This window comes from Camelina sativa, chromosome 1 (assembly GCF_030686135.1).
Source record: "Camelina sativa cultivar CO46 ecotype springtype chromosome 1, ASM3068613v1".
Taxonomy (NCBI): domain Eukaryota; kingdom Viridiplantae; phylum Streptophyta; class Magnoliopsida; order Brassicales; family Brassicaceae; genus Camelina; species Camelina sativa.
In genome coordinates this window covers 9,180,321-9,203,236 of record NC_141880.1, presented here as the reverse complement: position 1 = coordinate 9,203,236, position 22,916 = coordinate 9,180,321, and the positions used below count along the sequence as shown (strand labels likewise).

Genomic DNA, 22,916 nt, shown 5'->3' with positions numbered 1-22,916 from the left:
TGGCCTCGTTTCCAAAATGCTCAAAGGCTGTCTCTTTATAACTACTTAACGTGTAACTTTAACTACTTGCAACATAACTTCCTATTGTGCATATCCCAAACTTGATTCAATATAGAGATGTGACGTGGTAGAAGCGCACATCATTGCCTGCAACTAAATCATTCAAACAAATATCTTTCCATGTCCTAGCTTGTTTTTCTTTTGCAACATAAAGATTAGTAAACCTACTTCAGTAATAAGATGCATCATCATCATCATCATCCGCATCATTTACACTGTCATCAATTTCTTGATCAATGCCTGCTCTGGATTTTGCTCTTACTGTTCTGCCTGACCCTTTCGATGGTTTTGCCTTCTCTGCCTGCAGCTCCATGGCTTTCTCTGATGGTTTCCTTTTTCTCTTTCCTCGTGTATCACCCAATTCTTCTGCAAAGATAGAGCCATGCATTAGTAAAGTCAGCATCTATTATCTGTGGTATAACACATCATACATCCACAATACAAATCTACAAATCAGACCTCTATTCAGCAGAATTCATACTTTTTGCACTTATAATCTCACGTGTACAAGGATACATAAACTGTGTTTTTTCATATGATGCTGTTAATCTTTCTTACCTCCTTGTGGACTTAATACATGGTCTGCCCCATGTCCATTCTGAACAGCCTCTTCAGAAGCAGGAGATGCAGATATCTGACCTTCAACTAACTTAATGCTTTCAACCAAATTGTCTTGCTGGTCATTTGTATCTGGGATCGGTTCAGCTGGAAGGTAGCGAAGTTCCTCCACTGACATATCTGAATCGCTGAAAGCATCCTTTTCCACTGTCTCTATGTCAACTTCTTCATCTTCATTAACATCTAATACTTTCACCTACACGCATACAACCATTCAGAGTTTCAGAAAAAAACATGTGACAAAAAGATAGTGATTAAAAGTTACCTATTCCATTTCTCTCACCTTTTCTGTTTCAGGTATCAAATCAAATTCATCTTCGCGTTCCACATACTCTTCATTCTCCTCAAGCTCCTTGAAATCAGGAGCAAACGCACTCCAATTCTCAGTGTAATCTTTTGCCCAAATATATACTAGACCAGCCAAGGAAACAGAGACGATTATGGGATGAACAGGATGCCAAGCTAGATCAATCAGCGCTTCTTTTGGACCTTCTAATATTTTAACAAGATGCCCCGCTCGATCCCATATGTAGATCTTATGTTCCCCTTTGCACGCAGAACCCCCAACTACCCACTCACCATCACCACTGAAACAAGGTGCTTTCCAATGCATTTTTGTAACAGAGTCTTGAAATTCCCTGAAGAGTGTTAAACATTTTGATCCAACAGTCTTCAGTTTCTCAACACCATCATCAATCCCATCAATGTTCTTTCCCAAATCCTCAAGCGATTTAAGCACATTCTTTGCGGGGAGAAGATTTTCATAAATCCTAATAGTACGATCGTGAGAATTCGTGAGAAGATACTGCCCATTCCTGCTAAACACTATGTTCTTCACTGGTGCCGCACCAGACACAGGAACCAAAGCAAGAACACGAACACTCTTGTAATCAATGACAAGTATCTCTCCTTTGGAATTCCCAATATAAACAAGATCCCCACACTTGTTAAAGCACGCTGCAGCTGGAGAGAAAGGAGGATTCGATTCAGGACATTTACTGCGTTGCGGAGGAGCTAACACATCAGGCATCTCAGGGACAGCAACCGGAAGCAAAGTGGTGCAATCAATATCAAAGTCAACAATCATAGGAGCAGATGAGAGAGGGCAGGCAAGACAGAGAGAAGGAGAAGTCAAGCCAGGGTTTAAGCGAGCCTGCAACGGAGTCTGCTGAAGAATGGTACGAGCAATCTTCTCACCAGTTGAGACATCCCAAAGAGTTAATGACTTGTCTGCAGCTGAAACAAGCAAGCGGTGACCATACTTTGACCAGGAGACACTTGTGATAGCAGCAGAGCAGTCAATATCACGAATCTCCTTTGCAATGCCTCTAGTTTCGAAATCAAAGATTACACATCCCCCATCCGCACATCCGGCTAACAAATAAAACAAATGCAAGATATACCCATCAATGTGTGTACCCCCAAATTGATAGATAACGAACGAAACAAGAGGATATGAATTGGGAAGTAAATTTGGATTACCAGCGAGAAGAGAGCCGCGGTGATTAAAGGCAACACATTTAATGACGCCATGTTCCAAATATTCTTCAATCACCTCCGGGAAATCTCCTTGCAATGGATCTTACACACAGAGAGAGAGAGACCCAGAGAAAAAAAAAAGTAATTTAGATACTAGAGATGAAGAAGATTGGAAAAAAAGGAAGAATAGAGCTCACCTATGATCGGAGCGTTCATGTTGGGTCTCAGAGGAGGTGTGCAAATCGAGTTGAGTGGGTGAACACAGGCCCCTCGAAATTAGGGTTTCGTATACCTCGACGCGAGAGAGAAAAGAAAAGAAACTAAACGATTGAGAATCGAACTAACCTAAAATAAAGTTTTAGTAAGAGATGAGAGAATTACAACGGAACTGGGAGGGAGATATTAGGTTTGTCTATAAATCTCTTTGATTCGATTCCTCCGAAGACAATGTACTTTGAGATCGTCGTGACCTTCTAATGTGTTTAGAAACGAATTCAAAGAAGGAATGGGGAAGTAGATTTGCAGTGTTAGAAGGTTAATCGAAGAAGAAGAACAAATAAACCGGCGTTAGACCAAGGCTGTGGGGCTTTAACCAGCCAGTGTTATAATTTCAAATAATCATCTCATTAAATTTAATCTCTATTTAATTACTTAAAAATCTCTTACCAAATTGTAACACCCACTTAGCGTAATTTGGACAAATATATTTCTTAGTTGCTTATATGTACTAGGTTAGATAAAAGGTTCATCAGTGTTTGCAACATAAATTTGGGTATAACATCAAATGTGCTTACTAATATATGCTCAAATTACATGTTTACAACGTCATATACTCGTGTTAAGTCTTGTTGTAATCTGGTCAATAAACTCAGATTCTAAACTCTTTGAATATAACTAAATATATTTTTAAGAATCAATGCATAAGTAGGGGGGGGGGGGGGGGGGGGGGGGGGGGGGGGTCGGGGAGATCCAAGATTGGTTTTGCCATTTCTCTAGTTCCCCTAAACAATCTCTTCTTTTTTTTTCTTTCTTTTAAGTTGGGCAAGTTTTAAGATCTAAAACGAACACATTGCAAAAGCGTTTATGAAAGATTTAATTAAGTGTAGTCTTCGATTTTGACCCAAAAAAAAAAAAAAGTCTTCGATTATATCAAGGATGGACCTACATGTGGACCTGCACAACACTTTTTTTTTTTTTTTTTATGCGAGAACCAAACCTCTCTCATGCTTCTTCTTAAACAAAAGATAGAACATGACACGTGGCAACAACCCATTTGCACGAAAATCATATTTGGATAAGGAAATGGATATCATTTCTCCACCAATTCCACAAACTCAAATTACCCAACCTCTTAAACACATTCCCCATCACCACCTCACAAACCATTTCACCGAGAGCCAACCGAGAAAGAGAGAAAGAGAGATCAATCGCAGACTATCAAGCAATGGCATCCATGACCATGACCGCTACCTTCCTCCCTGCCGTCGCCAAGCTTCCCTCAGCCACCAGCGGACGAAAGCTCTCGGTAGTCAGAGCCTCCACAAGCGACAACACACCCAGCTTAGAAGTCAAGTCCCAGAAGGAACAGAGCAGCACCACAATGAGGAGGGACCTCATGTTCACGGCTGCAGCTGCTGCGGTTTGTTCTTTGGCTAAGGTAGCCATGGCGGAAGAGGAAGAGCCCAAGCGAGGGACAGAGGCGGCCAAGAAGAAATACGCCGAAGTTTGTGTCACAATGCCTACCGCCAAGATCTGCCATTACTGATTCAACAAATCCACCTTCATGTCTATCTCTCTCTCTCTCCCTTTCAATTTCGGTAAATTTTCTCAATTAAGATTTGGTCTGTAATCGTATATTGATCGATCTACTAAAAGCCCTTTGATCTTTCTACTAGAATCGTTACTTTCACCATTACCAATACTTTGACAAAAGCAATGCATTGTGATACAATATAGTTTCCCAACAAACTAGATTAATAACCAAACCTGACTAGACTAATTCATACTACAGCAGCAGCTGAATGTTATTTAGCTTTCTTATTCTTCTTAGACAAAGAAACTTGAAAACAGAATCGACCACATAAAAGACTGATACGTCTAATGCCTAATACCTTCTTTAATCACCTGCAAACGCATAACATATCCTCTCCTCTCATCCACCCAATCTTCTCCAAATACTTTGCCACCTTCATTCTTAATAATGCATTTAACTCCATCCATCATTACTGAACCGCCTTCGTCAGCAGTCATCTGACTAACACTCAACACGTTTTTGTTGATCCCGGGAACAAAAAGCACATTCCTGATCCTCTTCTTCACTCCCTTGGTCATAAACATGACATCTGCTTTCCCTTGTGTCATGATCACACTCCCGTCCACCAGTCCAACCCTAGCTCTGTACGATCGGTCCAAAGTCGTGAAAAACTTCTCATATGGAGTCATGTGATTCGTGGTAGCGGTGTGTACCAACCACATATTCATATCATATGTCAAACCAGCAACAGGTACCGCTAACATTAGATGCTCGGGTTTTTGGATCTTCTTTTGATGCATCTGAGAATGTTGTTGTGTTGCGGCACTGCAAACTTGCCCTCTATGTTGAGTGGCTCCACTGTTCACGTTCACTACCTTAGGTTTGTAATAACAGTCTTCTTCGTTATGATTGTCGCTCTGGCACATGTCACACCACATCCGCTCAGCCCAGGCTTTTCTAAGAAAGTCAATGAATTTCTTTATCTCCTCAGGCATAGTTCTAGGATCATCACCATACTTTTCAAAAACATGGAGAAGATCGCGAGAAGTCAAATCAGGCAGAGTCATGAACTCCTCCAACAGAGGAATACAATCCTCGTATTGCTCTGGCAGCGAAGCTATCAGCTTGGTGACAAGCTTATCATCGTCATTGAAGGGTTCTTTTCCCCGAATGTAAAACCCTTCAATGATTTTCGTAACTCTCTTCAAGTACAAATCCATATGTTCTTCTTCATCCATCACAAGATTTTCCAACTGCTTCTCTAACCTACGTATCTTAGCTTCTTCCGTACCGTTACCTTTGTAGAGCAAATCCCAAAGTTCCTTGGACGAAGCGACCGTGATTGTTTTCCTGAAAACCGAATCAGGGAGAGATGATTGCATTATCCTCAGCGCTTTGTTGTCTTTGTTAACACGGTTTCTCCATAGTGCGAGATCTACGGACTTAATTGTAGCCTGATGCAGTCCATCGTTTGGTGTTTGTCAAATGTGGAACACATGAGTCGGTGTTGTGTTGCGTGTTCCACAAGTCTTTTTATTATTTACGTTTGGGTTTTGGTTTTTCTTCTATTTGTGATAAGTCTCACATGTTTATCACATTAGAGTTAGGATTAGATCGTATCTTTTCGTTTTGGCCTTATAAATAGAGTCTCAAGTCATTGTATCAACATCATTGATTTGAAGTGAATAAGAAAACCCCAAAAAGAGGCAATTTAAATTCCCCAAAAGAGCTTGTCTAAGCCCTGGGAGGAGGACTCCCGCAGGTTACGTCTCGTTACACCATCGTCTCCACCGCATCTCCGTCTCCACCCTCGTTCCTTACACACCACGATCTCGTTTCCCCTATCTTACGATACTCTGTTTTTCAAACCCCAAAACAGAGCTCATCTCTTTTCTTTTAAGCTTCCGCCTCTACACTATAGCCGCTAAGGCTGGGATCTTCGTTGGATTTGGGGAGACTCCGGTTTGAGCGGCTTCCCAAACTTCATCCTCCATGAGTCTGGTTTTGGTGATTGGAGCCCATTTTTCGTAGTCAAAGTCGTCGGAGACACCGTCTTAAATATTCAACGCCGCCATAGCCGCAAGGAACAACTGTCGTCTAACCTTTTTTTCTCTGTATATTCTTCTCTCTTGGAGCGACCAAAGCGATTAAACTAATCCCTTAACCCTAACACTTTCTATTTATTTATACTAGGATGTCTGCCCGTGCTTTATGGACGGCAAAGTGAAAACTTGAAATGACTAACATTGTTTTTTTTTACATTTCTAATGAAAAATTTATGGTAATTCTTTAACTGCATAATATAAACGTTATAAATAATGATTAAGATGAATCAACCAAATTAGTTAAATAAAATATTTATTGTATATATAAAAATGAAAAATCGATTCAGCGACAATAAGATAATAATTTTAATGATATATAAATCTAGGTTTACTGAATCATACTCAGATAATCAATTTTGAAAGATATTCACATAAAACAATTAAATCATTATTTTATCAAAATTTCTAAAAAATAATAAAAGAATCAGGGAGAAAAAGTTCATAGCTGCAACTGCAACCAACCAAATTGACTAAAAAGATAAATCTATGAAAAATCTTAATTAATTACCTAAATTAATACTTGGAAGAGATAATCAATAAGGGTTAGATGGAAAACGACACCAAACAAAAGTTAGATAAATGAATCAATAAATAAAATAATCAAATTTTTTTAACAAAGATGAGTGAATCAATGTTGATTAATAAATTGAAAGAAAATAATACTCATAATTTTTAAACTTGGAGGTGTTAAACAATATTCAAAGAACAAAAATCTTTTCAAGGTCTATAAATATATATATATATATATATATATATATATATATATAAACAAAGAGCTGTGAAACAAAAATATGCGAAAACTAACAAATTTGAACATTGAAAGTTGGGAGCACGACGAAAAAACACAATTGTTGGATCAAAATATTGCAATTTTTAAGATTATTAACAAATCTAAACGGTTAGAGGAGATAATAAAAACAATCTCATCCGTTATTTTTAAATTGATCTCTAAAAGTGAGTTTGCTACAATATATAAATATATAAATCTATGAAAAAATAGAAATCACAATCAATTACCTAGATTAATACTTGGAAGAGATGATCGATGTATGTCTAAATGGAAAACGACACCAAACAAAATTTAGATGAATGAATCAATAAATAAAACAATCCAAATTTTAACGAAGATGAGTGAACCATATTGATTAATAAATTGAAAGAAAATAATACTCATATGTTGTTCCACCGTATCTAACAGTAATAATAATCTAACTAAAAAAATTAACAGGTTTGGTGAAGAAACACTAACAGGTCATTCGCAACGAAAATATAATATTACCTTGAATTAGAGATTGATGCTTGTTAGTTAAAAAACACTTCAATAAAACAATTATTTAGATTTTATTTATTAACTTGTAAGTTTTGAAAATACTCAGAAAACAACTTTTCAAAATTTGTTTATGTAGTCTAGAAAAGTTTATATATATAATAAACAAAAATGTGTAAGACATAGAGGTGTGAAATTAAAAGGTGTAAAAATTAGTGGATGTGATTTTTGAAACATGGAGGTACAACAAAGAGATGCAAAATTAAGAGGTGTGATTTTTGAAAGATGGGGGTGCGATGAAAAAACACGATCAATAATTTGCAACTGTTGGAGTCATTAATTATTAGTTTATATAGATAATAAACAAAAAGGTGTAAGACATTGAGGTGTAAAATAAAAAGGTGTAAAAATTAATGGATGTGATTTTTGAAACATGGAGGTACAACAAAAAGATGCAAAAATTAAGAGGTGTGATTTTTGAAAGATGGAGGTGCGATGAAAAGACACGATTAATAATTTGTAACTGTTGGAGTCCTTAATAATTTTAAACCGTTAGATGGAAAAGTAGAACTAATATCATCCGTTGGATTAATGTTTACACAAAAAAGTGGGTTTGCTATTATATATATATATATATAATAAACAAAAAGGTGTAAAATAAAAAGGTGTAAAAATTAATGGATGTGATTTTTGAAACATGGAGGTAGAACAAAAAGATGCAAAAATTAAGATGTGTGATTTTTGAAAGATATGGGTGCGATGAAAAGACACGATTAATAATTTGTAACTGTTGGAGTCCTTAATAATTTTAAACCGTTAAATGGAAAAGTAGAATTAATATCTTGGATTAAAGTTTACACAAAAAAGTTGGTTTGCTATTATATATAGATAGTGGTTTTTAATTCTTAACCGTAAAACCCTGGAGTTGAATTTGCCAAATCACCAAATTGAGTGTTGTGGCTCCGGTTTTGATTTTATTCTTGGGTCGGTTCAACGCAATTGGAGAAATATCAAATATATACATAATCATTCTCTTTGACATAATCATTATACTCGTTCGATTAAACAATGCGATATAAAAATTTAGCATTGACAAAAACATTCAAATATAACCGGATTGAGAACACAATCCACATGACACCCCTTTTTGCAGAGAAGACTTAGTGGTTTTATAACCTGCGGTGAAACGACTTCACGATGCAACACAGCTTGAGGAATTTCTTCATGTATTAAACGTATAGCCTCAGTGTTTTGAATTGTTATGATACTCATCACTACAAAACAAAAATATGCATTGTTGACAAAAAGATAGAAAAATAATAATATGCATTGTTATAAATCAACAACAACGTTTGCGTGTGATAAATATCTAATATGAAAATATGAAATTTACCGGATATAACAACTAAAAAGATAAGGGGTGCATACTTCATTGATAGTTTCTCCATTGTTTTTATAATTTGAAGAGATAATGGTGTTTGATCAATTGTGAAACAACTTTTATAGAATGGGAGAAATGGCATGGTCTTAGTCAAATATCTTATTAAATTTTATAAGTAGCATACTAAATACCAAATCTCGAAATTGATTTGAATTATAATCAAATTCTGTGAAAATTTATGGTAAGTCTAGACCACATTCAGTAGAAATGTATAAGTCCAATCAATAGATTTAATGGGGGTTATTGGTTTGAGATTTGAATAGAGTTTTAAAGATTTTAAAAGTTATGTAGAATATGTTGTTATTAGATAAGATTTTGTTAAACTAGGTTAAAGTTTAGTGTTATTAGTTTTTAATTTGTAAAAAGTCACTTAAAATCTTAACAAAATTGGGTTATTGGATTTTTAGACTTTTATAAAGCCATTAAAAGTTTTGTGTTATTCAATTAAAACAAAAGAATCTAGGATTGTTAATAAATTAATGAATTCAATTATTATGTTATTGGTTAATGTTTTAGACAATTTCTTTACAAAATAAAATCATGGAAAGTATCACAAAAATACATGGATTGTTTGGAGCACTTTACAAGATTTTAGAAAACTAATCAACAAAACTCTCTAACAATATTTCACTTATTCACTTTTAATGATTATGTTGAACTCTTCAAATTTGTTTTAAAATTAGAATCCAATAACACCCACAAATTTGACTAATGGTAATCGCGCAAAGCAAATATCTAATAGCTTATGAGAGAACATAACGATGTGATACTCTATTCTTGCATCTCCCACGAAAAACTACATAGATCTATCTAATATATGCCGACCTTTAACAGCATCTTCATATCATCAACAACAAGAAGCAATCAAAGAATTTGAAACTACAAAAATAAAAGATTTAAGGTTTCAGAAAAACAAAAATAGCTTTGGTAAGAGATAATCATGGATGCAAAGAGGATTCTTGGTGGCTCAGTGGCAGGAACGAGGAAAGAAACTTCAGCACCAAAAAGGTTACTTAAATCCCTTTCATTGTTAACTACAATCACAGTTGCAAAATCACATTAACACCAAGCAGAATACGAAATAGCTTTCTTAGACAAACAAACTGAAAACAAAATCAAAACCACATAAGAAGACAGAGATACGTCCACCTTATTAAGAGTTTAAGGTCTAGTACCAGAGTGTACCAAAGTGAATAGCCGCTACAATTAAGAGGTGAGGTTACCTTCAATCACCTGCAAACGCAGGACATATCCTCTGTTCTCTTCCCACACGGTTTCCCCAAATATTTCTCCAGTCTTCATTTTCTGAAAAATGCACTTGTCTTTTATAATTATCCTTGAATAGCCTCTTGATGCCATTTGATCAACGCTAAACACGTTTATGTTGATCCCCGGAACGAAAAGCACATTCCTTATCAGCTTCTTCTTCCCTTCCTTGGTCCTGATCTTGACATCTCCTTTACCTTCTGCCATGATATTTGATCCATCCATAAGCAGAGCCCTTTGACTTCTGTCTAAAGTGGTGAAAAACTTCTTAAACGGAGTCATATGATTCGTGGAATCTCTGGAAACCATCCACATCGTCTCATCAAATGCCGTAGAATCATTTAACACAAGATAATCAGGTTCAGGCTCTAGTTCTTCTGATTCGGATTCTGATTCGTATTCGTATTCAGATTCAAGTTCTCCCTTGTGAGTTTTGGAAGCTGGCCGTCCTCGCTCTGTGTTGCAATCACTCGCATAATGCCCTCTTTCTCCACACTGAAAGCATTTGCCTTTCTTCGGTTTAGACTGACCGGCTCCACCTCCACTAGAATCTTCTGCCACCTCAGGGAATGAGTAACAACAGTCTTCTTGGTTGTGATTGTTCTCGTTACACACGCCACAACAACCCTTGTTAGACATTGATTTAACATCTTTGAGAAAAGCCTCCAACCTTGGATGCATAGTTTCCCCTGGTACTAACATTTCAAAAACCACAAGAAGATTTGGAAGAGACATATTAGGAAGATCCATGAGTTCATCCAGCATCGGAAGAACAACATCATATGAACTTGGCAGCGAGGTTAACAGCTTCCTCATTATCAGATGATCCGATTTCAGTTTTCCTGAAATACGGAACCGTTCGACGATTTCAAAAACTCTATCTACGTAAAGCTTCATCGGCTCTGATTCATCCATAGTTAGTTCTTGGAATTGCGTCTCTAGCCTACGTAGCTTAGCTTGTTCATTATTACCTTTGAGCAAATCCCAAACTTCCTTGGCCGAAGAAGCAGAGAGAGTCTTTCTGAAAACAGATTCAGTGAGAGAAGATTGCAGAACCTGCAGCGCTTTCATGTCTTTCACCGCGAGATCTCTCCATTTCGAAAGTTCTTCGGGTTGGATCTTCGCTGCTAACTCCGGAACCTTCGATGGATCCGGTGGAACTCCGTTCTCGACAACATCCCAAAGTTCTTTCTCCTTTAGTGTTGTTTTCGTGACCGGAGACCAGATTTCATAGTCGAAGTCATCGGAAAGAACGTCTTGTATATATATAATCGCTGCCGCCATAGCCATACCTGTCAGGATTTCTCCAAAACTTTTTATGCTTTTTTTTCTTCCTGTAAATTCTCTCTTGGAGAAACTAGAAAGGAAAGCAGAGCATATAATACTTTCTATTTTCTTTTTCCCCAACCACAAAACTTTCTATTTATATAGTAAGTAGTACACTAGTACTAGTGACATTATTATCAAACCGGAAACCCTATAAATTACATATGGAAATCACCAAATTAGCAATGGTTCGGTTTGGTTCGGTTTAACGCTATTGGATAAAGATATCTGTTCACCCATTACAAGTGTATTCGGTCAAGTTATTCGGCTCAGTTCACAACTTCAGATGCGCGTTCGATCAATATACTACTAGGATTAATTTGAAAAATTGTTTTTAAGTTCCCTAATCTCTATTTTTAGATCCAAACAATTTATCACAAAATGTAACCAAGCACAAATTTTTTCTACATCAATATATACTTTTCGTTAAATTTACTAATTAATTTCTCTATTACATAATTTATGTAACATGATAACGACACATTTTCTATGTCATGATGTCATAATGTTGTTTCAGGTGTAGGATAGAGAACCTAGTAGTTTATAGAATAATGCAAATTTGAATGGACTTGAATTTGGTTGAAGTAATCGGAACGAGTTGGTTTCAATTAAAAAGAAATCGGGGTGAGATTTTGCTATGCACATTAATTGTGGTTATTGAAATGTACGTATAATGTCTCTCCACAAACTCAAATTACCTCAAACGCAAAAACACATTCCACCAGCTCTCACAACCATCAATCAAGAGTCAACGCCGGAGAGAGAGAGAGAGACAGACAGATCGAACTAGAATCGTCTCCTTTCACCATTAGCAAAAACTTGACAAAAGCAATGCATAGTGAATACAAAATAGTTTCCAAAAACCTAGATGAAAACAAATAAAAGACCAGACTAATTCATCATGCGGTGGTAGCAGAGTATGAATTAGCTTTTCCTAGACGAATAAATCCAAAGTGAAACCACATAAAAGACTTGATATATGTACCACTACCACCTAAAGAGTACATCTACTGCCAAATCCAAAGTTATTCAAAGTGAATACCTTTCAAAATGGAGAAATGTGTATATAAAACCTAAGTGAATGGGCTCACACTTGCTAAGTTGGTTGATCAGACGGAGCTTTCGAATCAGTTTAGTTATTATTGTTGTTAGGGAAATCAATTTTGGTTGTGCCTTGCTCAATTCTAAGTGGGTTGGTTCAGTTAAGTGATTAAGAAGTATTAATCCCTACACCTTCTCTCCCGCCAAAATTATCTATGATGACTATTCTGAATGATGATTAAAGCAGTCGTTGAGTTTTGATCCATCACATCTTAGAACTTGGTTTACTTTGAAAATTTAACACAGCACTGAACATATAAATGGTGTATCTGGAACAACATAAATTGGATCTAAATTATTTGAGTATTTGAAGTTTTGCACCTTGCAATGATGAAAAACGTAATATTTCAATAGACTAACAAATCCATTTCATTGATATGCATGCATAAATTTATGTCACAATGCTAACTATTGTATTGTCTAATCTCATCCCTTCTACATATTTCGGTAAATTTTCTCAAGTATGGTGGTCTTGAGCTATTCTACTAGAATTCGTCTCCTTTTACCATTCACAAAACTTGACAAAAGCACTGCATTGTGAATAACAAACATAGATTTTGACTACTAGACTAATACCAACCCGTCTAAGCTAAAAGACCAGGCTAATTCATACCACAAATGCAGAATATGAATCAGCTTTTCTTAGATGAACAAACTGAAAATGGAACAAACGCACACATAAAAGACTTAGATTTATCCACACTGAACGAGACCTTCTTTATGGGGGGTTCATAGAGGGGTTCATAGAAGGGTTTTAGTGTTTTGTGGAAAAAAAAAAAATCAGATGAAAAGAAAAAAGTTAAGGGAGCTTCTTACATAGTATACCCAAATTTTATCTAAGAGACTCTACATGTCACCATTCTGTTGGTCAAAGAAAATAATAGAAGAGAAAAAAAAAAATTGCCCGATCAAATATTTCTTTCTTTTTCTCTCTGTCTCTCTCTTTTTCTCGCGATAGAAGTGCCGAATCGACAAAGGAAGAAGATGGAATCGAAGGATATTGAATCAGAGGAGGTTGGGGTCGTAGGTGATGCGTAGCAGAGGAGATTGAATTGGCGGAGGAGATTTCGCGATTAGGTAAACGAATTTCGCAACCTTCTTACTCTTTTTTTTTTTGAATTCGAATTCGAATTCGATTAGGGTTTTTATCTGATCGAGTTTTGGGGTTTTAGTGGTATCTTTGTATTCTAGTTTTGTTATTAGTTTTGTGTAGAAAGAGTCTGAAATTTCGATTGTGGACTTACCTGTTACTCTTTGGTTAGATCATAAGATTGTGTGTGTTAGTGAGTTGTAATCTTTAGTGAGTTTTCTGTTGCGTGTTTGCTGGTTATTATTGCATCCCTTTGATGATAGTGTGCTAGTGGGAATGAATGAGCATTTCGTTGGATTCTTTGAGACTGATGTATCTTCTTGTTATTGTGTCTAGGAGTTCTTTTCGTTCTGTTTTGTTTGCTCATCATTGTAAAACATAAAGACTTGGATAAATGACTTTGTTTCTGTTTTCCTACTTAAATAATAGGCGATTTGCTTTCACCTGATTCTCTGAAGCCTGCACTAGAAGGAATTACATCTGTGGTAATTAAGAAATCTCCCGAAAAGTTATTTAATCAAAGATATGATCTCACTAAAGAGACAAAACAGGTCATCAAACCTGAGTTGACATGGCCATTGGGTGCTCCTCTGATAACGCTGATAACGCTGAAAAAATACTCCATCTCCCTTGAAGGTTTCCCCAAACACTTTCCCAGTCCTCCGACCCTTAAGAGCGGTTTTGTCTCCATCTATTATCATAATGTAGCCTAATTGTCCCAGCTGACAAACACTCAACACGTTTTTGTCGAGATCCGGAACCAAAAGCACATTCTTGATCGTCTTCCTCTTCCTCTTCCCTTGTTTGGTCATGACCTTGACATCTCCTCTACCTTGTGCCATGACAATTGATCCGTCGCCCAATACTACCCGACCCCTGTGTGTTCTGTCAAGAGTGGTGAAAAACTTCAAATATGGAGTCATGTGATTCGTGGTACCGCTGGATAACAGCCACATATCCTCATCAAATGTCACAGTACCAACAGTGAGCGACAACATTTTATACAGAGGTACTTCATTATTCCTGCTGCTTTGACTTTGACATCTTCTCTTTTCTGATTCACATCTGTTAAAAAAATCAGCAAGACTCTTAACAGTCACCTTCTTCAGATTGACGTTTTCTTCCAACAGCGTAGCTATATCTTCATGCGACTCTGTTAGCGAGCCTAACACCTTGGTGATAACCTGGTAATCAGATTTCCCAATTTTCAAACGGCGCATCTCTTCGGCGATTTTCACTACCCTATCTAAGTAGGCAACGATCGGTTCTGATTCATCCATAGTAACTTCTTCGAATTGCTTCTCTAGCCTACGTAGCTTAGCTTGTTCATTGTAACCTTCTTCGAGCAAATCCCAGACTTCCTTGGCCGAATAAGCCGAGAGAGTCTTCCTGAAAGCCGAATCCGTGAGAGTAGACTGCAAAATCTGAAGCGCTTTTATGTCTTTCAACGCGACATCTCTCCATTCCGAAAGTTCTTCGGGTTGGATCGTCGCTGCTAACTCTGGAACCTTCGATGGATCAGGCGGGACTCCGTTCTCGACGACATCCCAGAGTCCTTTCTCCGTCAGTGTGGTTTTCGTGATCCGTGCCCAAATTTCGTAGTTCAGGTCATCGGAAACATCGTCTTGTTGTTTATTCGTCGCCGCCATAGCCGTAACTATCTATCTAGATCTGTTGGACAAAGCGAATGAACAAGCTAATCACTTATTGGTTCGGTTTACTTCAATTGGAGAATATAATTAACCCAAAATTATATCGGTTAATTATGATCAGTTCCCAAATATGTAGTTCTTAAAAGTTAAAATCATTTTCATTTTCTATTACTAGGTAATATTCCGCACAAATTCGCGGATTGTTGTATAATGGAATATATTAATTAATTTCAATTTATTTGATAATTATAAAAAAAAATAAACAAATTAATTTAAATGTCATTAACATTTTTTGCACTTTTATTTATTCAAATCTATCAAAATATATAACTTATTTAAATATAATCATACACATAATACATATCTCTTAAAGTTATTTGTTTTTTATTGTTGAACTTTGATAATAATTTTCCTTAGTATTTTTAAGCATTTGAGGTAATAAAATATTATTAATAATAGAAACAAAATTTTACTATGTGATTTTAATATATAATTTAAGTTTTTCATACAAACTAACACATAACCTAAAGCATTGAACAATTAAAAGCTAAACTATTTTGAAAGTAAAAAATACATATTTCCTATAAAATCATATGAAGTGCAATCAAAGTTTTAAAATACGATTCCCAAAGATTTTTTTTAAAAAAAATCTTTTTTTATATTCCCCTTAGTTTAAGATATATTGCTAGGTTTAGTTATAATTTTTAATCCTTGTAATAAAAAGCTAGATAGAAAAAAAAAAAAATTTGTTTTTTATATAGAAAAATCTTTAAAGTACATATTTGAATTAAATAAAAAAATAGTGATTTTTATATCATTACATGTTGAATCAAAAACTGAATATAATGATTAAATTCTATAATAAATGTATTACAATTTTGTTGGATGTAAGTAAGAGTTAAGAAAAATTGATTTGATAATTATATTACAATTTTTTTTATTCCCTTTAATTTAAGTTATATTGCTAAATATAATGATGAGTATCACAAACTAAATATAATGATGAGTATTCTAAAATATATATATATATATTACAATTTTGTTGGAGGTAAGAGAGAGGTAAAAAGAATTGATTTGGTAACTATATTACAAAAATTTCCTTCATGAGAACATTTCAAATTTTAAGAACCAAATAAATATACATGAATTTGTAAGAACTCAAGTAAAAAATTAAGATGTTTTCTTTAGCTTGATTCTCTTATTATGAGATGGTTATAACCAAAATATTATTATGGTCATCAAAATTTTATTATACATATTAGAATACATAAAACAAAGAAACAATATAAGAAAACAAAGAAGAAAAGAAGAAGTACTTCAAAAAAAAAGAAACAATAAAATTCAAAACAATGTAAAATATATATTAAACAAAAAATATAATCAAACTCTTATTTGGGTTTTCAACCTATGCAAGAACATTATAAAAAAACAAAGAAAATATATAGGATTTGGGATATGGTGGAGGAGGATGTGAGAATGGTTATTTATAGGATAAAAAATGATGGAAGTTACATTTCTAAAATAGTTAAATTAGTAGAGTTACAATTACAATTAATAGTATGTTTAAATGAAAATGAATGGAAAATAAAAAGTCAATTCACAATTTATATGATTTCAGTTACAATTTAGTAGTAAAGAATGAAATTAAAGTATGCATTAATGTATATAATAAAATGTGTTGTTTAATTAAAAATAAATATTAAATTTAAAAAAAATAAATGTCAAATTGACTAATAAGGAGAGAGTGAAACCTTAGTGATTACGATCGAATATACAGAGTTTCCAGATTGACATGAGTTATTATGGTAAGAGAAATCTAATTTGGTTTAAGTCTGGTTGATTTAAAAATGGATTGATCCGGTTAAGTAATTAACCCCAACAACCCCCACACGCTCAGCTAGCTTCTCCTAAAATAAACGCTTCGCTTGCCTTTTTTTTTTTTAACATATCCCAAACAAATATAGCACCTGAGTGCATCTTCATATCTGAACCGCCTTCATATTTTTCTACTAGAGTAGTAGAGTTCGTCCACTTTTCACCATTAACAAAACTTTACAAAAGCGTTGCATAATTAATAACAAAACAGTATTTGAAAACTAGATTAATACCAAGCCGTCCGAGGTCAAGGACCACATACTAGATTAATACTAATTCATACTGTAGTAGCAGGATATGAATTAGACTAGCCAACTGAAAAAGGAATAAAACCAAACCAAAAAGAGACATACGTCCACCTAACGAGTTATAAGACTACTACCAAAGTGAAAGGCAGAGCTGATTAAGAGGTGACTTTACTACCTTCAATCACCTGCAAACGCATAGACAAATCCCCTCTCATCCCACATAGTTTTCCCAAATTCTTTCCCAGCCTCTTGATGTCATCTGAGGAACACTCAACACGTTTCTGTTGAGCCCGGGAACAAAATTACATTGTTGATCGTCTTCTGCTTCCCTTCCTTCCCATCTTGATCTTTATATCTCCTCTTCCTTCTGCCATGATAACTGTTACCGTCAACCAAACCAACCTTGGATTTGTATGTTTTGTCAAGAGTGGAGAAAAGCTTCCCATATGGAGTCATGTGATTCGAAGCATGGCCGTATATCATCCACATATTCTCATCATATGTGAAATCATTTAAAGCTAAATCCGCTAACAGTACATAATCAACTTCGATTGTTTCTTCCTCAACTATTTCAATCTGAGCATCATCTGTCGCAGACGGTTGCAGATTCTTTTTGTTGCAATCTTTGGCTTTATGCCCTCCTCGTTCTCCACATTGAAAGCATTTGCCTTTCTCCGGTTTAGATTGCCTAGCTCCACTGGACTTCCCTGCCCTAGGGATTGGAGAAGTAGAAGAGTCTTCTTGGTTATGATTGTTCTTATTGCACAAACCACAAGACTCCTCCTCCTCATCAGCCATTGCTCTAACTTAGAGCAAACCACAAGACTCCTCCTCCTCATAAGCCTATTAGCCTTCAACATTAGATGGATAGAGACTCCTCCTCCTCGTGTATCTTCGCTGCCGCCATAGCCTTAACTGTCAGCTGGGGTTACTTTAAAACTTTTTTCCTCTGTATAAACTATTGGAGAAAAGGGGAATTGCGAATAAACTATTCTCACAGCAGTGAGCTGCCAGTGACAGTTTCTACTGTTTAGTCCACATTAAACCAAATTTTATAAGCCCTAATTACAATTTGAAGTCACCAAATGAGCGGCTTTGGTTCTACTCTTGGTTCGGTTTAACGCAATTGGATATATATAACTGATTGCATTTCAATGTCATTCTGTATTCCGGTCAGTTCAAGATGCTTGTTAATTTCATAAGATTAAATAAACTTTTGAATTTGGTTGATACATATAGTTTTCGAATCGGTTCTGGTTCGATGAGATTTTTGTAAAGGAATATATCTCCTTCAATTAATTAAGTGGGTTGATCCGGTTTAAGTGATTTAACCCTATACGACTAGACCAAACGCAAATTCTCTCCAGCGATAGATTTGGACCTGTGTAATTTAGAATGCAATGGGTTATGAATTATGATTGTTCTTCTTCCACACGCCACAACCCACACGCCACACGCCACACGCCACACGCCACACGACTTCTCAGACATTGATTAAAGCCTATTTATAAAGCCTTCAACATTGAATTTAAACGCCTCTCGATTTGAGTAACTGTACTTTTTTTTTTCTTTTGTGCACCAAATCTATTTGAGTAATTGTACTCTGTTAAAAAAATGAAAAATGTGATTCAAACAATATAAAAAAGTGATAACAAGTTCATTTCATTGTCCAACAATAGTGAATATGCCCAAGTTTGTGTCACAATGTATATGGCCAAAATCTATCTTTCCATGCCGGTCTCCTTTCTCTTTTGTATTTTGATCAGTATTCTAACAGGTAACACCCCTTCTATTATTCAACTAGACAATAGCACTGCATATTCATGAATAAATACTTATTGAACACTAGATTAAAACCAAGTCGTCTTAGGTTATACGACCACAGACTAATTCATACTGTAGCAGAATATGTATAAGCTCGTCTATTGAAAACGGAATAAAACCAAACTAAAAAGATCACATAGAAGACTGATATGTCCACCTTACGGGTGAATTCTACCACCAGGTGTCGTCATAATGAAAACCAGCTAACTAAGAGGTGAGACTACCTTCAATTTCCTACAAACGCAAAGCCAATGCTTTCTCATCACACTTCCACATACTTTCCTCAAATTCTTCCCCAGTCCGATCACGGATAATGCATTCGCCTCCTCCTCCCTCTGTGAATGCATAGGGATCTAGATATCATCTGACCAAGACTTAACACATTTCTGTTGAGCCCAAGTACGAAAATCACATTGTTGATAGTCTTCTTCTTCCCTCCCTTCATCTTGATCTTTACATCTCCTCTTCTACCAAACTAATTGTTCCATCGGACAATCCAACCTTAGCTTTGTGTGTCCATCTATAGTGGTGAAATACTTCTCATATGGAGTCATGTGATTCATGTGAGGAGTCATCAAGATCAATGTCATGTGATTGAATGTATGTGGTAGCTTTAGTGGGATGCTAAGACCATCTTTACTGGTCGTTAATTCCCATAAATTCTTTTATTAAAAACAAATAAAAAAATACAAAAAGGAGAAATGAAGAGAGAGAACGTTGCTTAAGTTACTCTCGGTAGAAACGTTGCTCATTCTTTTTCTACAGCTGTCAGTTTGTTATTAGTAATATATTATAAAAAAAAAAATTGTTGAGCAACGCATCAGCGTTCTCCCGGTAATGATGCTCTAAAGATGTCCTGATGTGATTTTCGACAGAGCTAAGGAATCAGCTATAGAAAGACCTGAGCAGTCACCAAGATTGATGTCTAAACAAACAGTTTCAGCTGAGCTTCAAGAAAAACAACAGCGACAAGACGAGCCATATGAAGTGTTCATGTACATTGTAACTATCTGGAAGAACGGTTTCACTGTGGATAATAGTCCGTTAAAGAGTTTGGATGACCCCGAAAATGCAGCCTTTCTTGAGGTAACTAATTCAATACATTTATGCCATTTCAGTCTTTCTATGTACTTCTTGATTTACTTGGATAACATAATCTTAGATGATGCCAGAGGATAACAAGGTTGGAGTCCCCACGTCTACTCGATCCAGTTCGTGTTCAAGTCGAACTCATCAGGCAAGAAGGAGACTTCAATGTAAATTAATCTCCTCCCCACTCTCTCTCTCTCTCTCTCTCTCTCTCTAATGTTTTGATTGAAATGAGGTAGCAGAGTGAAAGCTCTTGTTCTTGTATCTTATATCAAACAGGAACAAGATACAGCTCTTGCAGGATCACAGGCTTTAGACGGTTCATTATCACCATCCGAGGCGTCTGGGTCTCCTCCTACACCACTACATGACTTTGACCACACCATTGAGAAAGCTGGCATCGCCAACTCTGTCCTCATCCAAAATCTCTTACTTTTTTTTTCCAAAGTAACAAAGGAAATGACTTTTATTACATTTGGTAACTAAAAGAGGGGTATTGTGTTTCAAAAGATTTTAGAAATTTCTTATTATTCTCTCTCGGAGAAAGTGAAGAGGTTTATTCGATTTATATTGTTTCACATTAAGCCTAACCGTTTGTAATTACCATACGATAGATCCCGCTCCCGCAGAGTATCTAGCTATTGTTTTCGATATGTATGAAATCTTTACACTAGATATTCCCATACCAAGGTTAAAAAACATGGAATTATTCAAACAAAAACTAAAATGATAGAAAAAACATGGAATTATTCAAACAAAAACTAGAATGATAGAAGAAACATGGAATTATTCAAACAAAAACTAGAATGATAGAACAAAGATAGAAGTTGATATAATTGACGACGGCTCAAACGACGACTCGGCGGTAATGGACCAACACCAACCAGCCAAACCTGTAAAAAATCATACATATAAAAGTAAGGTTTTGGTCTTTCCTTATTGGTTGATTTTCATTTAATACTTTCTATTTTTTTTTTATAATTTGTTTTCTAATTGTTTAATTGCTTTAAACAATATTTAAGACTCAATTAACACAAAACATTTAACTTACACATTAAAATAAAATTATAACTGAAAATAAAATAAATTATGCATTAATCATATTCCACTACTCAATTTTATTCAAACACAATAAATTATAATTCTAAATGTAACTTCCATAAATTCTTACCATATAAATAAACATTCTCATTCTCTCAAAGTGACATTCTTTTATTTTCTCATTTTCACATTCTCTTATTCTCTTCCACAATACCTCAAATCATTTTTTGTTTTTTTTTTTTTTTTTTTCAATTTCTTTTTTTTGTTGTATGGGTTACAAAAAAACCAAATGAAATATCATTGTAAAATTTTAATGCTAAATTTTTATTTTAGAGACTACATGATATATATTTTACATTGTTCTTGTTTTTAAAGATTCATCTCCATTATCTAATTTGGATTATCATCTTATAATTAAGTAATCATTCTCTCCTCTCCCACCAATATCAAAAATTTTTATATCGCATATATGTTGTAAGAGTTTGATTATATATTTTAATTTAGAAAGTATTATATATGAAACATTATTTTCAATTTTTATTTTATTTATATAAAAATAAAATATTTCTTTTATATTTCTTACCTTTCTAATCTATTAACCAGGCTGTCTCTGCAATAAAAAAAATCAGGAATAAGTATTTATATTTCTTATCTTTCTAATCTATTCATCCATCAACGAGGCTGCCTCTGCAATACTCTACCAACTCAACAATTGTTTTAATTTGTTATATTATTGGTCAGAGATCGATTTTACATATACCAGTAGAAATCTTATTCTTTTAGCAGGCCATTTTTTGTTTTTACCAGTTTTGTTCTTGTTTTCTTTCCATAAAAACTAAAACTTAACTAATATTCAACCCTGACGAAAACTTAAAAAAAAAACACACACAAACAACTAGAGAACACATAGGCTTTCAGTGCACATAACAATTGATAAGTCTATTAATGAAACCTTATACTATATATGGACAAGAATTCAGATTCTTCTTCTAATGCCAAGAGAAGTTCCAAGGCCGTGGGGAAACGAGCCGACATCACATGGTTGATTCCGAGAACGAGTCTACCAGTAGGTTCTTAGAACATAGCTGATGCGGAAGGGGAGTAGATCTTGGCCAGACAGATATAAAGAAATGGAGGTATTTGAACTTTGTATATCTGGCAGATTATGCAAACGGCTGAAACCAAAAGAAAAATACAAGGTAGGACACGGTGATGTTGAAAATCATGATAGCTTTTTTTCTTTTGTACATATATAGAGATAAGACAAAGAGACATTGTAAATTGTAACCACTTGCCTTGAAGAAGAAAAATCCATGATATTTTATTCGTCTTCGACTTTCTGTGTTGTGTCCAATTTTAGAATTTCTACTCTATTTTCATATCCATCCAATCTCATAAGAAGACCTGTGTTAAGACAACAAATCATGTTTGACAGCGTCATCGTGATTGTTGTTTTCTGCCAAACGAATTAAATGAACTATATAAGAAAATTTAGTTGTAAGAAATTTCACAATGCAATGTTTTTTTTTTTTTTTTTGGTCAAATCACAATGCAATGTAGTTGTTGGAAATAATGAAGAAACTATTAAAAATTTCTAAAGCAAACTGCATCAGACTATATGTACATTGCAAATGCTATATATATTACCAACATTGGTGTTTCCATAACACGATATGACATA

At 35.0% G+C, this 22,916-nt stretch overlaps 6 protein-coding genes and 1 long non-coding RNA gene across 8 annotated transcripts; 2 read left to right on the top strand and 5 right to left on the bottom strand.

Moving 5' to 3' along the window:
* Positions 1-125: 125 nt before the first annotated feature.
* Positions 126-2,782, bottom strand: LOC104786021 (protein RBL-like). 2 transcript variants are annotated; one of them, XM_087455745.1, is made up of 6 exons: positions 2,539-2,777; positions 2,355-2,449; positions 2,161-2,259; positions 962-2,052; positions 619-874; positions 126-426 (listed from the first exon to the last, which is right to left on the bottom strand). In XM_087455745.1, exons 2-6 carry the CDS (start codon positions 2,371-2,373, stop codon positions 230-232), a joined length of 1,662 nt encoding a protein of 553 aa, XP_087311871.1. In that variant the 5' UTR covers positions 2,374-2,449; positions 2,539-2,777; the 3' UTR covers positions 126-229. The 2 variants fall into 2 exon arrangements, with proteins under 2 accessions (XP_087311871.1, XP_010509632.2); XM_010511330.3 differs by having other exon boundaries at positions 2,355-2,782.
* A 759-nt stretch (positions 2,783-3,541) lies between these two features.
* Positions 3,542-5,292, bottom strand: LOC104706018 (uncharacterized). The gene has a single exon (XM_087455738.1). It carries the CDS (start codon positions 5,290-5,292, stop codon positions 4,255-4,257), a length of 1,038 nt encoding a protein of 345 aa, XP_087311864.1. The 3' UTR covers positions 3,542-4,254.
* Positions 3,602-4,051, top strand: LOC104786011 (photosystem II 5 kDa protein, chloroplastic). The gene has a single exon (XM_010511318.2). It carries the CDS (start codon positions 3,602-3,604, stop codon positions 3,920-3,922), a length of 321 nt encoding a protein of 106 aa, XP_010509620.2. The 3' UTR covers positions 3,923-4,051.
* Positions 5,293-8,301: 3,009 nt separating the features above from the next.
* Positions 8,302-8,942, bottom strand: LOC147949694 (uncharacterized). Its single transcript, XM_087455731.1, has 2 exons — positions 8,676-8,942; positions 8,302-8,556 (listed from the first exon to the last, which is right to left on the bottom strand). The coding sequence occupies exons 1-2, from the start codon at positions 8,803-8,805 to the stop codon at positions 8,366-8,368; spliced, it is 321 nt and encodes a 106-aa protein (XP_087311857.1). The 5' UTR covers positions 8,806-8,942; the 3' UTR covers positions 8,302-8,365.
* Positions 8,943-9,716: 774 nt separating this feature from the next.
* On the bottom strand, positions 9,717-11,384 carry LOC104785999 (uncharacterized). Its single transcript, XM_010511303.2, has one exon. It carries the CDS (start codon positions 11,277-11,279, stop codon positions 9,930-9,932), a length of 1,350 nt encoding a protein of 449 aa, XP_010509605.1. The 5' UTR covers positions 11,280-11,384; the 3' UTR covers positions 9,717-9,929.
* On the bottom strand, positions 9,717-15,425 carry LOC104706010 (uncharacterized). Its single transcript, XM_010422130.3, has 2 exons — positions 14,105-15,425; positions 9,717-9,956 (listed from the first exon to the last, which is right to left on the bottom strand). The coding sequence occupies exons 1-2, from the start codon at positions 15,153-15,155 to the stop codon at positions 9,949-9,951; spliced, it is 1,059 nt and encodes a 352-aa protein (XP_010420432.2). The 5' UTR covers positions 15,156-15,425; the 3' UTR covers positions 9,717-9,948.
* Positions 13,354-14,101, top strand: LOC104785990 (uncharacterized). The gene is made up of 3 exons (XR_015560277.1): positions 13,354-13,493; positions 13,936-13,991; positions 14,058-14,101. It is a non-coding gene; the product is annotated as an uncharacterized LOC104785990 (long non-coding RNA).
* Positions 15,426-22,916: the final 7,491 nt, after the last annotated feature.

What these genes read in the sequence shown, in the direction of transcription:
- LOC104786011 (XM_010511318.2), top strand. Translation starts at nt 3,602, where the DNA reads ATGGCATCCATGACCATGACCGCTACCTTCCTCCCTGCCGTCGCCAAG.
- LOC104706018 (XM_087455738.1), bottom strand. Translation starts at nt 5,292, where the DNA reads ATGCAATCATCTCTCCCTGATTCGGTTTTCAGGAAAACAATCACGGTC.
- LOC104706010 (XM_010422130.3), bottom strand. Translation starts at nt 15,155, where the DNA reads ATGGCGGCGACGAATAAACAACAAGACGATGTTTCCGATGACCTGAAC.
- LOC104786021 (XM_010511330.3), bottom strand. An exon ending in CCGCGGCTCTCTTCTCGCTG is followed by an intron (nt 2,053 to 2,160) that starts GTAATCCAAATT and finishes TTTATTTGTTAG; the next exon opens with CCGGATGTGCGGATGGGGGA. An exon ending in TGTATTAAGTCCACAAGGAG is followed by an intron (nt 427 to 618) that starts GTAAGAAAGATT and finishes CTATCTTTGCAG; the next exon opens with AAGAATTGGGTGATACACGA.
- LOC104785999 (XM_010511303.2), bottom strand. Translation starts at nt 11,279, where the DNA reads ATGGCTATGGCGGCAGCGATTATATATATACAAGACGTTCTTTCCGAT.
- LOC147949694 (XM_087455731.1), bottom strand. Translation starts at nt 8,805, where the DNA reads ATGCCATTTCTCCCATTCTATAAAAGTTGTTTCACAATTGATCAAACA. An exon ending in CTTTTTAGTTGTTATATCCG is followed by an intron (nt 8,557 to 8,675) that starts GTAAATTTCATA and finishes TTTGTTTTGTAG; the next exon opens with TGATGAGTATCATAACAATT.